This window comes from Alligator mississippiensis, chromosome 2 (genome assembly GCF_030867095.1).
Source record: "Alligator mississippiensis isolate rAllMis1 chromosome 2, rAllMis1, whole genome shotgun sequence".
NCBI lineage: Eukaryota > Metazoa > Chordata > Crocodylia > Alligatoridae > Alligator > Alligator mississippiensis.
This window is the reverse complement of record NC_081825.1, coordinates 2,885,273-2,906,014: the sequence shown is the minus strand read 5'-3', so window position 1 is coordinate 2,906,014 and position 20,742 is coordinate 2,885,273. Positions and strand designations below refer to the sequence as shown.

At 59.3% G+C, this 20,742-nt stretch overlaps 1 protein-coding gene across 1 annotated transcript; it reads left to right on the top strand.

The window, feature by feature from the left end:
• Nucleotides 1-4,045: 4,045 nt before the first annotated feature.
• CDC25B (cell division cycle 25B) lies at nt 4,046-17,504 on the top strand. Its single transcript, XM_014600984.3, has 16 exons — nt 4,046-4,316; nt 6,069-6,157; nt 6,694-6,745; nt 8,552-8,593; nt 9,109-9,142; nt 9,484-9,576; nt 10,010-10,126; nt 10,659-10,796; nt 12,031-12,105; nt 12,390-12,557; nt 12,986-13,081; nt 13,374-13,436; nt 13,557-13,655; nt 14,030-14,163; nt 14,812-14,923; nt 15,618-17,504. Exons 1-16 carry the CDS (start codon nt 4,138-4,140, stop codon nt 15,753-15,755), a joined length of 1,629 nt encoding a protein of 542 aa, XP_014456470.2. The 5' UTR covers nt 4,046-4,137; the 3' UTR covers nt 15,756-17,504.
• The last annotated feature ends 3,238 nt before the right edge of the window (nt 17,505-20,742 follow it).

The following is a 20,742-nucleotide window of genomic DNA, read 5'->3' as shown; positions in this document are numbered from 1 at the left end:
ACCGCAACGGATCCAGTTGTCTCCTGATGCCCTCCTTCAGCCGCCTCACCAGTGCCTGCACGTCTGGTGACAGTGGCTCACCCCAGCCAGGAACATTGATCCCCTGGAAGCTCTCCATTTGGCTCTGAAGCTCCCTCACTACGGGGATCACCTGGCTGAGGAGGGCATCGCCAGCGCTGAGGGTCTCGGTGGCCTCGAGGAAGGGCTTGAGGACCAGCAAGATCTGGGAGATGGTATCCCACTCCGCTTTGTTAAGGGGGCCGCTGATCCCAATCTCCCCGAGCAAGGCCGTCTCATGGATGGCCTTCTGTTGCTCCACCAGCCTTTCGAGCATCAGGTATGTGGAGTCCCACCGAGTCTCCACATCCTGCATGACTCTGTGCTGCGGGATGCTCAGCTCTGCCTGTTTCTCCCACAGCATCTTGCTCCCCTTGATGCTGCGGTGGAAGTAGCCCGCCACCTTCCTGCATTTCAAAATCAGCTGGGTGGTAGTGATGGTGCCATCCCCGGCAGCCCTGTCCCCGTCCCCCTCCAAGGCATCCCTGACAATGAGGTGGAACTTGTGTGCTACACAGCGGATGCCAACAAAGTTGGCATCACGCACCGCCTTGACCATATTGTCCCTGTTGTCGGTGACCATGAACCCGCGGGTGAGCTCGCCCTGCCCGAGCCACCCTTGCACCATGTGGTTTATGGCCACCATGATCTCCCTTGTCGTGTGGGACTCGTCCAGCACCTCGGCTTGGAGGAGAGCCCAGCGACGGCCTGACTGGTCACACCAGTGCCCCGTGAGGGAGAGGTAGGCGTGATCGTCACCGCGGCTGCTCCAGATGTCTGAGGTGAAGTGCAAGACTACCTGCGGACCTGCCTTGCGCAGCTCCTCCCTCAAGTACTCCCTGCATGCCTCATACAGGGAGGGCACCACCGTCCTGCTAAAGGTGGTGCATGCGGGCACTTGGTACGATGGGGCCACGAGCGCCATGAGCCGCCTGAACCCTGGCCTCTCAACTAGGGAGAAGGGCTGGCCATCAACAGCAAGCATCTCCCCGATGCTCTGGGTGATCTCGCTCGCCGTTGCAATGCACCCCGCTTTCGGTCCGCCTTCCTCCCATGGTTCCAGGGTGGCCTGCCTCTGCTTTGGGGGGACAGGGGCTTTGGAGCGAGAGGGGGACTTCCCTTCAGGCACGCTCCCACCGGTGCCAGGCTGCGGAGGAACGAGGGCAAAGGGGTGGTGCCTGCGGAGATGCATCAGCATTGCCGTGGTGGTGAAGCGTTTCAACTTCTTGCCCCGGCTGATCTGCCTTCGGCAGTGCTGGCAGATAGTAAACCTGGGATCATCTGCCACCTCAAAATGCTCCCACACTATGCTACTGACCCGCTTCTGGGTTGAGGGTGGGGATCCTGCCTTATCCCCCTCCACAGCAGGCACAGGCACAACAACAGGGGAAGCTGAGCCACCTGCCCCCACAACCGCCTCTGCTTTGCCTTCTGGAGAAGGAGACCTGGCACTAGGGGAACTCTGAGGGCTGTGAAGCACAAACTCAGATTCCCCCTTGGTCCCCAGAATTTCTTTTGGCAGGGTGTTCAGGTCCCCTGGTTCCAGATCCAGGTCCTCCTCTGGCACTGGGAGAGTCACACTGGGAGATGAAATTGGGGTGGAGGAGACTGTCATTCTGCTGCTGGTGGCTGTTTCTGGTGTTAGGGGAGGTGGTGCAGGGGCAGCGGCGTCAGGTGCAGACACTGCTCCCACCGCCTTGCTCCCACTGGCAGCAGAAGACTCATGGCTGTCAGGAGGGAGGGTGCGTCTATGTTTGGGTGGGGGGGGACTTGCAGCTCCCGCTCTGCCCCTACCCCCTCTATCCCCTCTGCCTCCCCTGCCAGAAGACCTGGCACCTGCCTTTCCAGCACGCTTCATATTAATCTTTCCTGGGCTGGAAAACGTATGTGTGTGTGTGCATGCGCAGCTGTAATATCTCTTCTTCTTCTTCTTCTCTGATGTAGGTGTGTGACTTCTGTGTTGTGTTTAGTCTGTATGTGTAACTATATATAATCTCTTCTTCTACGATATATGACTGTGTCTGACTTCTGTGTTGAGTTTAATAATATCTTTTCTTCTTCTATAATGTACGTGTCTGACTTCTTCTGTGTTGTGCTTAGTCTGTACGTGTGTGTAACTATATAATATCTCTTCTTCTCGGTGTATGTGCATGAGTGTGTATAATGTATGTGCTTTCCTGCACAGTGATGGATCACGCTGCCAGGAAAGACACAGCTTTCTTTTTAAAAAGTGTGTGTGGGGCGGTTAAAAGGGGGGTGGAACCCCCCCAAGAACAAATAAAAGGTTTTGGGGGGAAGAATAAGTTGAAAGAAATGGATTGGATAGGGGTAAGTAGAGGGATTCTAGGCAAGGGTAATTAGTAAGCTGTATCCAATCCTTCCAAGAACAGAAACTAGCAGGAGGTTGACTAGGAAGCCAAGTTAGTCCAGCAGTACCTTTCAGACGCTGTTGCTCAGGCAGAAACAGCTCACAAAAGGGACAGAAATGCTGCAGATAGAGGCTTATACGTTGTTTCTATGTCCCACCCCCAGAGCACTGCGATTGGACGGGGACTCAAGGAACGATCACAGTCACTGGCCAGCTAGAGATGTCAGTCTTTCCCCACCCCCCTGCTCCCCCTCCTTCTTATCAGTTTCTTTCCTCTTGAAAGACTGCCTTCCACATCTCCAAATCTTTTCTGAATCTTGTCCAAATTGACTCCGAGGTGTTTTTTTCCCCTCCCAATTCCATCTGGATTCAGTGATTCGGCCTCCGAATCGGGTTGAATCTTCTCCAGCTCGAATCGGGGACCGAAGCTTTGCACACCTTATCACAGATGCCCCTTTCCTACAAAGCACGTGTCCAAGCCCTGGTGAATCTGGCTGAGCTCTCAGTGTCCCCCACATCTGGGCTCTCAGCATCTCCCACATCTGGGCTCTCAGTGTCCCCCACATCTGGACTCTCAGCATCTCCCACATCTGGGCTCTCAGTGTCCCCCACATCTGGGCTCTCAGTGTCCCCCACATCTGGACTCTCAGCATCTCCCACATCTGGGCTCTCAGTGTCCCCCACATCTGGGCTCTCAGTGTCCCCCACATCTGGGCTCTCAGCATCTCCCACATCTGGGCTCTCAGCGTCCCCCACATCTGGGCTCTCAGCATCTCCCACATCTGGGCTCTCAGCGTCCCCCACACCTGGGGGACACAAGTCTCCCCTTTCATGCTCCGCTGGGGAACAGACCTGCCCGGTGTTGGCTTTAAGCTGCCATGTGCCACCCCTGGTTCTTTGCCTGAGGAGAGAGATGCTGATAGCCCCCCAGGTGTGCCTACACATGCATTTAAGCACACCTAAAGTTAATGCACACTAGCTTGAGCACATTTAGGCTTGAGTGGGTCTACATGTGCAGGCACTACATGCTTGCGGACTGATTTGGGACTAAAGTTAGTCCTAAATCGGTCCACACAGCGTGTTCATGCTCTTTAATGCATCTATACGTGCATTAATGTGCTTTGTCTGTGCCTAATGTGGATACTTGTATCCAATTTAGGCGTGACCAGCCTAAATCGGCCACTTTTTGCGTGCATTGAGGGCGTGCATGTATAGACGCCCACCCTAATGCATATTAAAGCGTGCCGCTGTGTCCTGAAACAAAAGGGGTCGGCTTAAAGCTGCTCCTTGGGACCCCTGGATCTTGCTGGGCCATCAACCCGGGACTGGCTCTTCCCCACCCAGGGCTGTGCCAAGCAGGAGCTGCCCCGGGATGGCTGCAGGCGCCTGCCTGCTCTTTGCAGCCGGCAGCCCTGGGTCCTCGCCCGGGACGAGGATGCTGCCGCGGCCCGGGGCCCTGGTCGTCCCCGGGCGGGCTGTCCCGGGGCAGGCGCTGCCCCTGGGGCTGGGGGAGCCCGGGGAGGGGCGGGCAGGGCTGGTCCCACCCCGCGGGGCGGCCCGGCCGGGCGCAGCCATTGGTTGGAGCCCTGTTATTTTTCGAATATAAATACGGGGCCGCCCCGGGTCGCGGAGCAGAAGCGGCGTCTGCCGGGCGGGCTAGCCCTCGTCTCCCGCCCGCCTTCCTTCCCTCCCTCCCTCCGCGGCCCCGCACCATGGACCGGGACCGGCATCGGGATGCGGACGCGGAGCGGGGCCCGGGCGGTCCCGGCCCCAGCCCCCGCCGGGCGCCCCCGCGCCCCCTCCGCAGCTTCCGTCCCGCGCCGCCGGTTCGAGTCCTGTCTCCGGTCACGCACCTCGCCGCGGGCATGAGCAACCTGGCGGGGCTGGGCAGGTAAGGGGGGTGCCCGGGCTTGCATCGCTCCCCCAGCCCCCGACACTGCATTGCAGCTCCCTCGCACTGCATTGCAGCTCGCCCAGCGCTCCGCGCCCGTACTGCATCGCATCGCATCGCACCGCACCGCACCCCCCAGCCCCCGAGATGGCATTGCATTGTGACCCCCCCCCCACGATTGTATTGTATCGCATTGTATCCCCCACCCCCCGAGACTGCAATGCAATTGCAACTCCATCCCCCCCTTCCGGGCTCGTATTGCATTGCACTGCATTGCACCCCCCCCCCCCCCCCTCCCGGATTGGCTTGCATTGCATTGCACCCCCCAGCCCCCAAGATTGTAATGCGATTGCAACTCCATTTCTCCCCCGCACCACCTTCCGGGCTCCCAGCCCTTGAGATGGCACTGCATTGTGACCCCCCCAACCCCTCCGGGATTGCATTGCATTACACCCCCCCCCCCCCAGTCCCCTGAGGACTTCACTGCCATTGCATTGCAAAATAGGCCCCCCCAGGGCCTGTGGGGGGTTGGGAGCCACGCGGAGCCCGGGCCAGCCTGGCTCCGCTTGTCCTCCCCCCTCGCCCTTCATTGCGCTGCAGGAAATGGGTTGCAGCAAAGGAGGCCCATGGAGCAGGCTGGGCCCAGCCTGGGGGGGGTCTCGGGGGTCCCTGTGCTGCCCTTGCTCCGGGCCCACGCCACCCCCTGTGCATCGCCCAGCTCTGGGGGGCTCAGCCCTGCAGTGACTGGGGAGGCGGCTGCCTCTTTTGGGGGGCTGTATCCCCTCTTAGCCCCTGCGGAGAAGCCCAAATTCAAATCCTGAAGCAGGGGGAAGCTCGGCCCCGGGCGGGGGTGCAGATCCATGGGAATTTTCAAAGCCTCGTGGGCCAGATTTGCTCTGGTCGCTCCCAGGAGCGTCCCCACTGGCCCCTGGTCCCCGGGATCAACGCCTGTCCTGAGCCCCCTCTGTCGCAGTGGGGCTGATCGGGGCCGAGCTCCCGGCTGCGGGGGCTGGGGCTGCTCTGCTCTGTCTCATGCCCATGCTTTGGGGCTGGTATTTCAGGGGAGGGAAGAGGGTTGCTCTTGGGGTCTCTGCCTCCCTGTGATGGAGGGTCTAGGGCAGCTTCCTCCCATGGCTCTCGTCCCAGCTGCTCAGGCCCCAGGCCTCTTCCCCAGCCCAACCTCCAGGCTCGGGAGGGCCGGCAGGGCTTGCAATGAAGCGGCCTGTGCCAGGCCTCGCCCTCCTGCACCCTCTGGGCTCTGACACTGACTCCCGCTGTGACCTTGAGCCTGCCTCTCCTCCCACGCCGCCCCCACGCCTGCTATCTGCCCGGGGCGATAATGCTCCTTCCCTGCCGTGCTAAAACCCTTGGATCTATGGAGGAAAAGTGCAAGTCCCGTTATCTCCGGCCCACAGCTAAGAAGCCCGTTCAAACCCTCCGCTCGCAAAGCCTTGGGTACACAGCAGACACCCATGCTAAAGCCCCTCTCTCCTCCCAGGAAGGCAGGATGGGTGGAGGAGCCTGGAGCGGGCGGTGGGGGGGGAAGTCCCTGACCCTTTAGGTGCCTTAAATCTTCCTGGCTTCAGCTTGGGGGTGCTTAGGTGGGTGGGTGACCTCCTTTTTATCCAACCACACGTGTATCCCTGCTGAGTCTTGCCCTTGGCTGGGGGTGAGAGGAACGGGCCCGGCTGCACTGGAGGGTCACCTTGCCTGCTGCCCTTCTTCTCTAACCGCCCCCTCTCCCCCTTCCAGTAACTGCGACACCCCCAAGCGAAAGCGTCTGGGAATGATCCTCAAGAGCGTGTCGCAGGACTCGGTGTCCTCGGAGGCTTCGGATGCAGGTGGGTGCCGGGCTGCGGTGGGGACAGTGTGGCGGATGGTCCCTGGGAGTGCAGGCTGGTCCGGGGGTCTTCTAGCCCCCCCATATCTAGCACCCAGCTGGCTGGGACCTTGGTGCCAGGTTCAGTGCCATGCGAGGGGCGCAAGGTGCCGGTCTGGGCCCCCTTTCCCTTTAAGGAAGCTTTAGGATTTCTGTGTTCCCCTCCCAACTCAAAGGGAGCGTTGTCTAGTGGCCGGAGCCATGGGACCGGGGCAGCTGGATGCCCGGGTTCTCTCTGCCGCTGCCCAGCTGCGTTCCCCACCCATGCCTCCGTGCCCCCAACCGCAGCGAAGCCTGTGGGACAGTGCTGGGAGGCTGGAAAGGGCCGGCGGTCTTCGTGTGCGCTTCGTGCTGCGATGTTCTCTCCGTGCACCCTCCCCACCCCCTGCTTGACTCCCGGCCAGCCTGCCGGCCTGCCAAGCCTCTCCCGCTTCTCCGAGAGGCCCGGGGAGGAGGCTCTGCTGCCCTGCCTCACCTGCCCATGTCTGCTCTGTGCAGGTGTCGGGCTGGATTCCCCAACACAAGAGGACCCCGATGCCCTCGAAGACGTGTAAGTAACCATCCCCTCTTTGGAGAGACCCCATGGGGAGTGAATGCTCCTTATCTCCTTCATGCCTCCCCAGTTTCCTGTCTCAAACTGCCTGGCCCAGACCATCAGGCCTGCTCCATGTTCCACCCCAGAGGTGGCTGCATTTTGTTCAGGGTGGAAGGATTATGGGCTGCAGCTTGTTTGCAGAGCCTGCCCCCCCCCCCCCCCCCCCCTGCATCTGGGGACTCTGCTAGCCGCCACCATTTCCATTGATCAGGAAATGGAAATCTTTGTGATGCTTTTGGATGAGTCTGGGCAGCAGCGTGGGGTGTGTCTGCCTGGAGCACGGATCTGGAAGGCCCTCGGGCCTGGCTGCCTGGTGCGTTTCTCAGCCAGGCCAGAGGAAAGGCTCAGTGGCTCCTGTCCCCCGTTGCAGGGGGACATGCCGGGAAACCAGGCCCATGCTCAGTGGGTCTGACTGAGTTTGTGCTTTGCGCAGCTCCGGCTCGAAATAACTTAGCAGGGACAGTAAACAGGAAGCTGGTGGCTTTGTGCGCTTCCTCTCGCTGGCGTGAGCCCTGGCGTGGCTCTGATGGCAGCAGGGTCCTGTTTGGTGTGGAGGTCACGTCTGCCCGGTGCCCACCTCCTGCTTGGGCTGGGTTGGGAAGGCAGCAAGGACCCATGGCGGGAAGGGGGGAGGGTCTCCATCTTCTCCCTCCAGCCAGAACAAGGGGCTTGGGGCCCTGCAGCTCCTGCCTGGGGAAGCTCTAGGGCTAGGAGGACCTTTGAGATGGCTGTGGCATGCGGCTCCCCCCTCCCTCCCTGCTGCAATCCAGCACCTGCCCGGAGGGCTTGCAAAAGGTCTCCCGCCCCCCTGACAGATGCTTTTTGGAGCTGCAGGGCCGGTCTGGATTCCTGCACTCCCTCCCCCCGTCCCATCTGGCGCCTTTGTGGGCCCCGGCCGCACACGTGCTGCATGGAAGTGCCCTCCCCGGCGTGCTTCCCCTCTCCTCCTTTGTGTGCCGGCTCCGATCCTCCCCCCGGTTGCCCCAAGCCTTCGTCTGACATATGGTGCCCGGGGCGCCCGCAGCCTCTCCCCGAAGCGCTGCTGATTTGCATACAGGTGGAAAGCAGCCCGTTGCCGTAGCAATGCCCCAGCCATCCGGAGCCAGCTTGCAAGAGGCCCCAGCCTCGGCTTCCCCTCCTGGGGGAGCTTTGTCTGGCTCCGCTCAGCCAAGCCCGGCTGTAATTGCCTCGCAACTAGGTCAGCGGTAGCAACGGCTGAGCTGCCGGCTTCTCCTGGAGGGGGGCACCTGGGTCCCTGGTGAAACCCAGCACTCGCCAGGTGTGGTCCGGCCCCATAGATGCCCCGTCCCCTTTCGGCTGCTCAGCCCCGGGGGACCTGAGGCTTGGAGGTGGCCGATGTGCATTGCAAAAGCAGCCTGAGATCCTAAACTGGAGCTCCCAGGCACGGAGCAGCTCCCGGGGCCTCTGATCGGGGCGCTCGGCACTTTGCTGTCTCCTGTCCAGACCTGCAAATTGCAGGGAGAACCCAGGTGTCCCAGACCTTACTGTAACCCTATTGCCCCAAGTGGGCTGGGGCAGGGGGTGGGATGTAGGGACACGAGTCCCCTGGGTTCATTGTGAATGGTTGGAGATGCTGGTCCCTTCTGTGGTACTGTGCTGGCCCTGAGCCTTAACAAGCCAGGATCCTGGCACCTTCCCTGCACCCATCTCTGCCTGCCACAGCCCTGCTGTGCCAGCTGGCTCTGAGCTTCCCTGCCCTGAGACCAGCGTCCTCACGCGTCCTCCTTCTCTCCCCTGCAGCTTTGAGAAGGCCATTCAGGAGTCTGGCAAAGTCATCAAAGAGTAAGTGCCCAGGCATGTCTCTGTCCCCTACCCCTGCCTTGCAAGCCCTGGCTCAGTTCCCTTCCCCTGGCTCTGGCTTGGGTCAGTAGGGTTGAATTGAACCCTTTTGAGGGGGGGCCCCCATGCACTGGGGACACTGCAAACCCCATAAATCCTTCCCTGCGGGGCTGCATCCTGCACCCTGGATGCTATGGGCAATTTGCCATATCCTGGGCTCTCGGTGGAGGGAGGTGGCTGCCTCAAGCGGGAAGTCTAGGCTGGCTCTGGGCCTCTTCTCCCATGCACCAGGCCGCCCCTCGATGGGCACTGAGGGCTCCTGAAAGGGGAACAAGCCATGCACGTGACCCCTGTACCTCTAAAGAGCGTCTCATGAGGAGCATGTGCAGGCTTCCCTGCTCATGGGGTTTCCTGGTGTGGCTGGTGCTGGTCAGGGGTGTGTGCAGGCACCTTGGGAAGGGAGGTGGGGTGCATTTCATGGGGGCTGGATCGCTGACTCCTTCTCTTCCTCTCTGCAGCAAATTCCTCATGCGGAGAATCCATTCCCTGCCGGTGAGTCCCCTTCTCCCCGCGGGTCTGACTGGACTGATGCTGTTGCAGGGGCTCCAGCTCTCCAGCCAAGTTTGGGATCTGGGGCACCAAGTTTGAGGCTCGGGAGCTGGCGGAAGCTGCAACATACTCGCCACCTTTTAGCTGTCCCTGGCAAGAGGCTGCCCTGAGGGGCTTGAATGGGCATGAGGATGGGCAGGGCAGGAGGATGAACTCCCTCCAGCCCCCATGGGTGGAAGCAGTGGCTGGTAGCTGGAGAGGGAGGACTTCTGTCACTCTCGCATGCAAGGAGCCGCGCAGCTGCGGGCTTGCAGGTCCCCTCATCCCTACCTCCTGTCTCCCAGCTGAAGCTCCTGGGCACCAGCCCTGCCCTGAAGAGCATGTCCAGCCCCCCGACAGCCAGAGATCGCCGCGCCCTGATGGAGAACAAGGAGAACGTAAGTCAGGATGGGGGAGCTGCTCCCGTTGAGGTTGTCTTGGAGGGCCCATTTCCATGTCTAGATGCCCCCTTCTCCAAATATAAACTGGTGCATTGAATCCCTTCTCTTTTCAATCGGAAGGAGATGCATCTGTTTCTCGCACCATGCTTTCTCCAGACAAGGTGCATATGATGTATGAATAAATACATGAGTCTTGCCATTGTATGGGGTGGTCTCTGCTGTCAGGCAGCGCTGCTCGCATTTTGCAAGGACTGCAGAAAATAGCTGTTGGGCGTGTGTTATAGTGGGGTAGGATCTGGCCCTTAGAGTCTGGCTGGCAGGGGTGGCCACATGCATGCACTGGGGTCTGCAGCAGCTCTGCTGCACTGGACAGCATGGCAGGGGGAGCTGGCCTAGAGGGCTCTAACATGCAGGCCTCTTCTCTTCCCAGGAGGGCGTGTTCAAAATCCCACTGAGGCCCACGCCCCGTAGCCGGCTGCACACCTCCGATGGGGCTGGCAGCAGGGACCCCTTTGCACAGAGACCCAACTCCGCCCCGGACCTCATGGTGAGAGATGGGGGGGGTGCCTGGTGGGGTGTGAGCGCATGGCTGGTCCTGTTGGAGGGCTGGAAAGGACCTGAAATCTTGCAGGAAATGGTTGGTGGGAGAAAGGGCACTGCCGGCTGTGCCAGTGCATGTGACCCCCTCCAGATCCATGCCCCAGGCATGCAGAGCACATGCAGAAGTCCCGTCTCTTCCGTTGCACTCTCCTTACTGGGGGAAACTGGATGCAGGTGGAGAGGCAAGAGCTTGAAACTACTATGACGCTTGTGGGGGCAGGAGCAGACTGCCATTGTCTGAGATGGGCAGCAACGAGGATGCCAGGCTAGACCCTGCCCTGTGCTACTCTGGGAGCCTGGGCCTTGTGCTCCTGCCAGCTGCAAGGACCACGAGCTTGGATCGTGCCTTGTCTCTGCATAGCCCTGCTCTGCCGCCATCCGGTTTGAGGTGGCCTGATTGGAGCCCAGCCTCGTAGGGGCTCTCGTGTCAGACCCACAGCCCCCAGGCGCATGGTAACCTGGCCTCCATCCCTTCCCAGTACGGCAGCCCCGAGAAGGAAAATGTGGCGATGGAGGCTGAGAGCCCTGTGTGTCTGCGCCGCTCCTCCCTGACCTCCTCCATGAGTGATGAAGAGGACGATGGCTTCATGGAGATCCTGGATGACGAGGAGATGAAGGTAGAGGGGCAGCCCTGTCCTGCCCTGGGGTCTGCCTCGGGCTTGGTGGGGTGGAGACAGGCTAGCTTTCTTCTCGCTGCTCTTAGGAGGGTGGTAGCAGCAGGCCAGAGCCCTTCATACCTACATAGAGTTATCAGGAACCACCCTGCTAGGGTAAGGCAGATGCATGCAGCCCCGTCTTCCCTGAGTTACAGGAAAGTCTGGCGAGAAGGGTCCTCTCCAGGGCACATCTAGTCCAGCCCTTGCTCAAGGCAGGGCCAGCCCTCACTGCACCATCCCAGCCACGTCTGCGCAACCTGCTCTTGGAAACTGCCAGGGATAGAGACTGCACCACATCCCTAGGGGCCTGTTTCAGTGCTTAACTTTGCTTGGAGTCAGTATTCCTCCTCATCGCCAGCCTCAGTTTCCCCTGCAATGAGGTCGTTGCTCCTAGTCCTGTCCCCTGCAGCCACAGAGAAAAACCCATCTCCAGCCTCTCTGCCATTTCCCTACAGGGACTTGATGATTAAATCTCTCCTCCAGATTCAGTCCCCACAACCTCTTCCACCCTCTGCTCATTAGTCTTGCTTCCCAGGCCCCTGGTCAGTCTTATTGCTCTGTGCTAGGCTCTTTCCAACCTATCCACGTCCTTCTGACAGTGGGGGGCCCAGACTTGGATGCAGTTTTCAGGGGAAGTCTCCCCGGGGCTGATGGAGCTGGGGAATCACTTCCCTTGATGTGCAAGTGAGAGTCCTGTTCATACAGCCCAGGAGGCTGCTGGCTGTGTTTGCACCCAGAACACATGGCTAGCTCCTATTCCGCCTGTGGTCCTTTTCTGCAGTGCTGCACCCCACCAGCCATTCCCCAGGCTGCATTTGCTCATGCAATTATTCCATCCCAAATGCAATCCTACCCTGGGTGGACCATTACGCTCTGGCTGGGGGTGGGAGAAGCCTGGATGCTATTTGCTGTATGAAGAGGACTGCTGCTTGCAAGGGCCTGGATTCTTGTGTGCTAGGTAGCACCTGCTTGGGGTCCTGCCTCTCCTTCTCAGCCTGCACATCAAGCAGGACCTGATTTACATTGGAAGGTCTCCAATGGAGAACAGAAGTGGCTTGAGCTGGGAGAGAAACCCCCTGATGTAGACCAGGCTGGGGCTAAGCTATCACTGTATCCTGCAGCCTCCAGGGGTTTTGGGTGCTGGCAGGACTCCCCTCCCGTCTGAGTCACCCTGGCCTTGTTGCTTCTTCCTCAGAGCGAAACCAGCATCCCTGCGGGGATGAAGAACCTGCTGATGGCCCCGCTGGTGAAAAAGGAAGAAGCCGATCTGGTACGTGGGAGCCCCTGGATCTCCCTTCCTGCAGAAGCCTCTCTGCTGTGACCTAACTCATTCCTGGCTGGCGATGCCAGTTGCTGGGGTGGTGGGATGCTTGGCATGTCTCCTCCCCTGGCTGGTGCAGGATGATAGCACCAGGGTGGTCCCTGCCAGCCTAGGGGGTGCAGGGGTTGCAATCCTGCTCCTGGCCTTATTGCTGTCTCTGGGGGTCTGGAGTGCACAGATCGGGTGCTGCACCCAGGGCCGTGGCAAATGAGGTCTCGCCTTCATCCCAACAGGGGTTGGCGAAGCCCAGCAAATGCCGCCAGCTCTTCCGGTCTCCCTCCATGCCCAGCAGTGTGATCAGGCCCATCCTGAAGCGGCTGGAGCGGCCGCAGGACAAGGACACGCCGGTTAAGACCAAGCGGCGGAAGAGTGTGGCAGGCACCGCCGTCGAGGAGGAGCCGGTGAGTGACACGGCGGCTGCCTTGGAGGGGAGGCACGGGTTGGATTCCCCCTCATCCAGGTGCTGGCACGTGCCTCGGGCACACGGCATTGATGCTGGGTGGCTCAGAGCCCGGGGGCAGAGGGGCCAGCCCCATTGGTGTCGGTCTCTTGACTTGGTGAACACAGCGGGTTTCGGGTTTCTCACCACTTGAAACTCCAGCGTCTGCACCAGACAAAGCAGGGTAGAGATCAAATTGAACCTGGCTTCCTGGAACATGCAGCCACGACAGTGGGCAGGAGCCTGCAATCCTGTGTCCTCGGTGCTAATAGAGTCCCTTCCTCGGCCCTGTCCTTTCCAAGCCAGGGGAGGCTGCTGGCTGCAGCAAGCCTAGAAGTGCTCGGGACTGGCGCCTGTCCTAGCTCACCGTCCGCTCTTGCTTCCTTCCAGAAATCCCGGCTGCTGCGCTCCAAGTCTCTCTGCCACAACGAGATTGAAGAGGTCCTGGACAGCGATCACCGGGAGCTCATCGGGGACTTCTCAAAGGTAGCGGCAGAAAGAAGAAGTGTGGGGCGCTGTATTTAAGGGGAGGCTGCTGCTGGCTAAGTGAAAGCCCTGCGTGTTGCAATAGTCTTGGAAATATCATGGGTTTGTGTTGCAAGTGCTGCAGCTTCTAGCCACTGCCTGAGCCCCCTGGGGGGAGAGGTGACTAAAGTGGACCAACAGGAGGGGAGTAGGAGATCAGCAGCGGCTTGCTAGCTCAGTATGTTTGGTCCTGGGAAAGAAGGAAGCACCTGAGATGCAAGGGAAGCTCCTCTTATGGTGTCCATTTTTGCAGGCTTACCTCCTGCAGACGGTGGAAGGGAAACACCAGGACCTGAAGTACATCTCCCCAGAAATGGTAAGGGCTGCCCAGATGCCAGAGCTCCATCCAAGCTGCAGCCATGGGCTTCAATGGTCTCCAGTCGTGTGGCAGCAGAGCCAGGCATGGGGGTGACAGAGCTGTCCTTCTCCCTGGCAGATGGTGGCAGTCCTCAATGGCCAGTTCAACAGCCTCATCGACAGCTGCGTGATCGTGGACTGCAGATACCCGTATGAGTACGAGGGAGGCCACATCAAGGTAGGGACGGTACCTCCCAAAGAAGCAGCCAAAGCTGCTTGGAGCGGGTGATGTGGAAAAGACCAGTGTTTAGTGCCTGGAAACTGGGTATGGGGGTGGGATCCTGGAGGGCGAAGCAGCTAGTGACCGAATGCTCTCACGTGAAATATAGGCACCAGAATATAAGCTGCTTCCCTCCTTTGCAAGGGGCTCTTGCTCAGCTTAGTCTCTGCCTTCGTGTGTTGGGCTCGCTTGCCTCCTGGGAATATCCTAGACAGGAGTCGGCACTCAGTACCATAACACGGCATGGTCCACACAGGGCTCACTCAGTCTGGAGACTTCTTCTGCAGCCCCTGCTCTCTCAGAGATGCAGAGCACCTCCCTTCTCTTGGCAGGGGGCCGTGAACCTGCCGCTGGAGCAGGACGTGGAGGACTTCTTGCTCAAGACGCCCATCATGCCGTTCGACGCCTCCAAGAGGGTGATCGTGATCTTCCACTGTGAATTCTCCTCTGAGAGGGGGCCCCGAATGTGAGTGACCGGCGTGTGGCCTCCTCCTCTGCATCCCGACCTGGCTGGGGGGGCGGGAGGCTGGGGCCAGGTGGGTGGGCTTTAAGGACCCAAGTTAACTGTGCCCCTCACAGTTTGATCCCTGCCCCGGGCCTGACTACCACCCAAGTGCCAGGGACTAGAGCACAGGGGGACGCGTGGCCTTCCCTGAGCAGTTCCACCCTGGCAGGCTGATTTTTATAACAGACCTACGGGGGTGTCCATTGGAAGTGGCTGAAGGAGGATTAGTTGCTACCTTGAGCCTCCGCTCTGCCTTGCGCATCCTCTTCCTATAGCAGACCCCCCTCGGGCTATTCCAGCTCGAGGCACCCTGCTCCCAGGGTCTCCCTTCCTTGCGCCCGGGCACAGCTCTCCTCCATGCTAGCATCAGGCTGGTAACCACATTGAAAGGGAAAGGCATATGGCTTGTGAGCCATTCTGCTGTCCTGTTCCACCCCAGAGCTGAACGCACTCCCCGGCCGGGCAGTGTGGGGTGGAGGGTGTTATGAGCTCACCCAGCGAGTAGGGACAGGGCGCGGGAAGGGGCTCTGATCTCCCGTGGGCTAAAACATTAAAGTCTTGGTGCAAAGTGACCCCAGTCACTGACTCTCTCTCGGCTGTGCCCCAAAGGTGCCGGTTCGTCAGGGAAAAAGACCGCTCTTGCAACGAGTACCCCAGCCTGTACTACCCTGAGCTGTACATCCTGAAAGGGGGCTACCGTGAGTTCTTCCCCCAGTACCAGGTGAGCCCCAGCGGAGCCTGAGCCCTGAGGGTGTTGCTCCCAGCCAGGCTGGAGCATCCCGGGTCTGTGCCAGAGGCGTGAGCCAGCTGGCCCAAGAAGTGAGGTGCAGAGGATAAGGCACGGGGCTGGGACTCTGGAGACTTGGGTGGTGGGGGAGAGCTATTCATGTCTGTGCCACTGACTTGCCGAATGACCTTGGTCAAGTCACCCCCTACTCATGCCTCTTGTTTTCCCCCTCAGTAGACTGGGTGGGTGATACAGACTCTCATAGTAAAATGGGCTGGGGAACCGTGCTACAATCTCGGGCATGGACTCTGACAGATTGGCCACCCCTGCTCTAAAGCCGCTGAGCCAGGACTTGTGGCCACATCCCTTCAGTGCCTCTGGTCTGCAGCATTTGCCCCTGGTGCTGGAGGCTGTCGGGGGCATTACCAGAAGTGCAGCAGTGATGAGCCACTTTGCACACCTCAGCTGTGGGTTTCCCGGGCGGGCGTTATAGTTTTGGCTGGAACCAGAGCACTCGCTCCTATTTTCCAGGGAGGTAGTGGTAGCAAAGGAGCCAGGGCTGGCAGGCTGTCCCATGGTGGGACCACAGCATCCCCACTGACTAGCTGGAGCCTCAGTGGGGCCGAAGCAGTGCACAAGCACGTGTTCGCATGTCTCTAACCCTAGCATGTCCACCTCTGCCCTGCAGACGCACTGTGAACCCCAGAACTACCGCCCCATGCACCACGAGGACTTCAAGGAGGACCTGCGCAAGTTCCGCCTCAAGAGCCGCACGTGGGCCGGGGAGAAGAGCAGGCGGGAGCTGTACAGCCGCCTCAACTTCTGACCGGGCCGGGGCAGGGGATGCGGGAGGAGACGGCCGGGCGGACATCACGGAGAGACTCGCCCCCCGCCCCAGCGCCTGGGGGTCAGCTCCCACCACCAGAGCCCGTGGCTCTGATGTGCTGTCGGAGACTTCATGGGCATCGAGCCTTGTGGATGCTGCCCTGCCCCACGCCGCAGACCGGATTCCCCACTCAATGCTGTGAAACCGCGGCGGTCGGCACCTGGATCCTCGTTGGTGCTTGAACTGTGAGCCGGAAACCCTCCGTCCATCCAGGAGCATCTCCAAACAGCGACTGATCTACCCTCTGGTGCCTGGGATGGTCTTTGCCCCACCCGGCAGAGCTGCTTTGTTACCCAGGAAGGAGAAACCCCGGTGCTGTGCAGGCTCCCTGCCCTCGAGACCCTGCTGTAAGCACGTGGGCTGTGTCCTCGGTCACGGCAGGAAGCTGGTGCGGGGGGAGGCCTCTGGGGATCTTTGCTGTCTTGGGATGTTTTTGGAAACTGCGTTTTGTGCAAATCATGACCATGATCCATAGCTTGGGACAGGATGAATGAATGTCCTTGGCAGGGGGGGAGGGGAGCTGCCTGCATCTTGGAGTAGAGCAAGGACCCTGGCATCAGGCCTGTTTTAGAAGTGAGCCGAGTTGTTTTTTGGAGGGTTCAAGCCAAGTTATGCCCATTGCTGTTGGGTTCAGCGTGGCCCCAGCCTGCTCCAAAGTGCACATGAGCCTTTATAAGGACTTTAAGAGTAACAAAGCAGCCAGTCCACATGGCAGAGACTAAGCTGAAGTTGTAGCCTGGGCTCCACTTCCTCCTCCTGCACCCCCAGTCTGGAGGGGGCAGGGCCTGGGGGTCAGAGTCAGGCTGGGGCATTAGGATCCTTTGTGCAGCTGTAGCTAGGAGCTTGTGTGGACTCGTGTCTGCCTTGGTGGGACTATCCCAGCTGCTCGCAAATGGTGCAGAGGGGCCGGAGCAGTAGCTTAACCCCCTGGGGCATAACCGTTTTCATACGGCCTCTGCTTGCCGTGGTATTGGGGTCCCCCTGCACACGGGACCCCCTTTGGGAAGCAGGAAGGTCTGGGCAGATGCTTCCCAAGGAACAACTCCTTAATTAACTGTGCTGGGCGCCAGGGTGGGGAAGAGAAGGGCCCGAAGGCATGAGTGGAGCAGCACGAGCCTCCATCCAAGCGCCAGAAACACCCCACCGGGGACAAAGCACTTAAACCCAAGTTGCACCCAGGGCATGAGACCAGAGGCAATGCCGGGGCCTGATGCATCTCTTGCCTGCACTGGCATAAATCCAGAGTTAACTGCATTGGGGTCAGCAACTCTCACATCCTGACCCCCCCCTTGGGACATGACCCCTCTAGGTGCACAGGGCCCAGCTCTGCTCAATATTTAAATATTTGATTGAAATGATTTTTTTAAGTCTGTCTGAGGCCAGGTAGAGAGGTTATTTCTGGTCCCTCAAGGGTAGGGGTTGGGGGTGGGTATTGAGGAAGCCCTGGCCTTCCAGTGCAGTGCATCTGTGTGTGTAATAACCAAAGGGTGAGTCTGGCCGTGGGTGCAATAGGAGTGGGTGGAAGTGCAGGGGACCCGTGAGCAGGCTCTTGGCCCGTGGGGCAGGGGCAGGGGCTGGGGGTTTGGATGTCTGGATGTTCTGTGTGTGTTTGGGTCAACTGAGCTTTTAATGGATGTGGGAGGAAAGATCGTGGCCCCTGAGGCAATAAACTGCTGGGTCCAAAACGTGCTTCCTCCTGCATGTGGATGTTGGGGAATCTGAGCAAAGGGAGGGACCTCGGGGCTGGGGCTCTGGCCTCTCTGGCTTGCCCAGAGGCCCTGTGACTTCCTGGGCTTGATGCTGATTAGAGCTGGGTGCTCCAGGTGCCTGTGGGCAGAGATAAGCACACGCCTTACTCCCAGAGCAAGCATGCAGCGTAGATGTCATGCTCGGCCCAGGCCTTCCCCGTCTGCCTGGGTGTCACTTGCCCTGATGGCCACCACCTGCCCAGGCCTTGAGATACCAGTCAGCTCGGCAGCTGGTGAAGGGGGCAGCAGCCCAAGTTTGCAGCCAGCCTGGGTATTTTTACTGTGTTGCCAGAGTGAAGCAAGCACTTGGCATGCCCATCTTGCAAATTAGAGGATTGGACTGAAAAGAAATCTCATGAAGTTCAACAAGGACAGGGGTGAAATCCTGCACTCAGGATGGAGCAATCCCATGCACTGGGACAGACTGGGGGCTGACTGGTCCTCTGCAGAAAAGGACCTGGGGGTGATGGGGGACAAGAAGCTGAATAAGACCCAGCAGTATGCCCTTGGTGCTAAGAAAGCTACTGGCATCCTGGGCTGCATTGGTAGGAGCATTGCCAGTGTATGGAGGGCAGTGATTCTTCCCTCTATTCAGCACTGGGGAGGCCACAGCTGGAGTCCGGTGTCCAGCTGTGGGCCCCCACTACAGAAGGGATGTGGACACATTGGAGAGAGTCCAGCGGAGGGTGATGAAAATGATTGGGGGCTGGGGGACAGGACGGGTGAGGAGAGGTTGATGGAAATGGGCTGATTGAGTCTGCAGAAGAGAAGACCGAGGGAGATTGAATAGCAGCCTTCACCTCCCTGCAGGGGGGCTGCAAAGAGGATGGAGCTGGGCTGGACAAGGAGCAATGGGCTTGAGCTGCAGCAAGGGAGGTTGAGGTTGGGTATTAGGAAAAACTTCCTCATGGCTCATGAGAGCGGTGGTGGTCTCCCTCCTTGGAGGTTTTTCAAGACCTGGCTGGACAAAACCCTGGCTGGGATGATGTATTTGGGGCTGGTGCTGCTTGGAGCAGGGGTTGGACTAGATGTGACCTCCTGAGATCCCTTCCAGTCCTCCTTGTCTAGGATTGTACAATCCTGGCAGTGTCTGCAGGAGAGCCAGGCTGCTGCCTTTGAGGCAGATGAGATTAAACCACACAAACCACTGCCCGAACCGGTAGCCAGGGCAGAGCCCCAAGCCCAGGTGGCTCGTGTGTGCCAGGAGTTAATGTCTGCAGGCGGCGTGGGAATCCTCATGCACTTTCCAAGCTTCGTACACAGCCGTGGCCTCCGCTGACTCAATCTGTGTCGGTGCATTGATTTGTAGGGAGAAATCCAGCATGGAGCTGCCGCTTTTCCTTGTAAACCAACCCTGCATCCTCAATCCCTTAGACAGCCCCAGCTTGCAGGGCTGTGTCCTGAGACCTCCCTGAGCTGCCCTGTGCTAGAAGTGGTGCAGTCTCCATCCCTACGATTTTTAAGAGCCTTAGTTGGGATGTTTTAGTGGGGGCTGATCCTGCCTTGAACAGGAGCCAAACCAGATGTGATCGTCTGAGGTCCCTTCCAACCCGGCTTTCCCTGGATCCAGTGATTTTGGTCTTGACTATGAGCAGCTGGTTGGCTGTGGACGTCATGGCCTTCAACACTGCCTCCATGCAGCTCACTTTTTTTTTTTTTTTTTTTTACTGACCTGTCCAGCCCAAGCAAAGCCAAGGCTGGGAGCAATTCATTGCTGTTGAGTTTGCATTTTAATGAAGTTTTGCATGTTTATGCAAAACATCTCTGGCTGTGCAGAGAAGGGCAGCGTGGATGAGGAGGGAGTGGAGGGCGTCCCGAGGAGGAGACGGCAGAGGCCAGGCCTGGACAGCGCAGATAGGAGATGTGAGGGGGGACAGGAGAAGGGTTTACAACACACTAGACAGGGAAGAGAAAGTCTCTAGGGCTTTGTTACTGTCTCGCCAGACAAGAACAAGGGGTGCAGGATGAAAGTAGCAGGGAGCAAGTAATGCCAGGCAGGTCTGTTCCCCAGCAGGGCGTTAAAACGTGGACAGAGCATGACCACTAAGGTGGTTTTCCTACTTGCACTTTCTTGGCAGGGGGTAATACCCGGACTGAGGTTATGCATAGATAGTTTCCTACTTTCAGCTCCGCCGGGAAGATCTTGGCCACACACCGACTTTATGCTAATGGGAAACTCCTCCCTAGCGTGCTCCTGCACCGTACAGCTGAGGGCAAGCGAAACGCAGCAGCATGCGAACCCCGAGCCTCCGGGTTTGGGCTTGCACGTAGGATGCCCGCCAAAAGATTTGAAAGGATCTGAAGCCCCAGGTGAGGGTGGAGGATGCTTGCGGTAGCAGGGCCATATCAGGTTCTTGAATGATTCACAGATTTGGAATTTATTTGGCGGGTTTGGCTTGGGACATACAAGATTTTCCTTTAAAAAAATTAAACTGTGCCCCTTCCTCCCCCGCAGACATGGGGGACGCTCAGAGCTGTCGGATTCACCGGGGCTCGGACACGTGCTGGGGGGAAAGGGGCATTAGGGGCTCTGGGGCAGGGAGCGAGGGGCACAGCCCTCAATGCTGGCGGCTGCAAGGGGGGAGAGAAACATGGGAAACCCTGCTCGGCCCTGGGCACTCTCCCTTCCAGCCGCGATGGGACCTGGGCACCACATGGCAGCTTTATGACCTTGCACCGGACCTCTGCAAAGCCTCAAGAGAGTCAAGCTCTGCTTTGGGCCCTCTTGCCGGTGCAGACTGGGGCGGCACCTGGGCGAGTGGAGGGGTGCACTCCGCTACGTGGTACCTAACAAGGAAACTGAGGCAGAATCCCTGGCTGTTTTGCTGATGCTTGCAAAACCGCCCCTGCCTGCATGAGCTTTCCCATCGCGCCGCCCAGCTCCTGTTGATCTTGGCCGGAGGCGTGAGGTTTCATGCGGCTCCCTGGGCCTGTCCCACCCTGTCACGCGTTGCTCTGGCTCCGGAAACAAAGGCCTCCGCCTGCCTGCCCGGGCCTGCTGTGGAAAGGCTGACGCAGCTTCCTGGGAAAGCCTCGCCCTGCAGCTCATGGCTTGGCAGGCTTACACGGCAGATGGATTTAAAATAGCCCTGGGCTGGGCCTCTGTTACCGCGCCATGCTCCTGGCGCGGATGCAGGAGCTGGCTGTTTTGAGATGGGCTGAGCTCTGCTGTGTCCCCA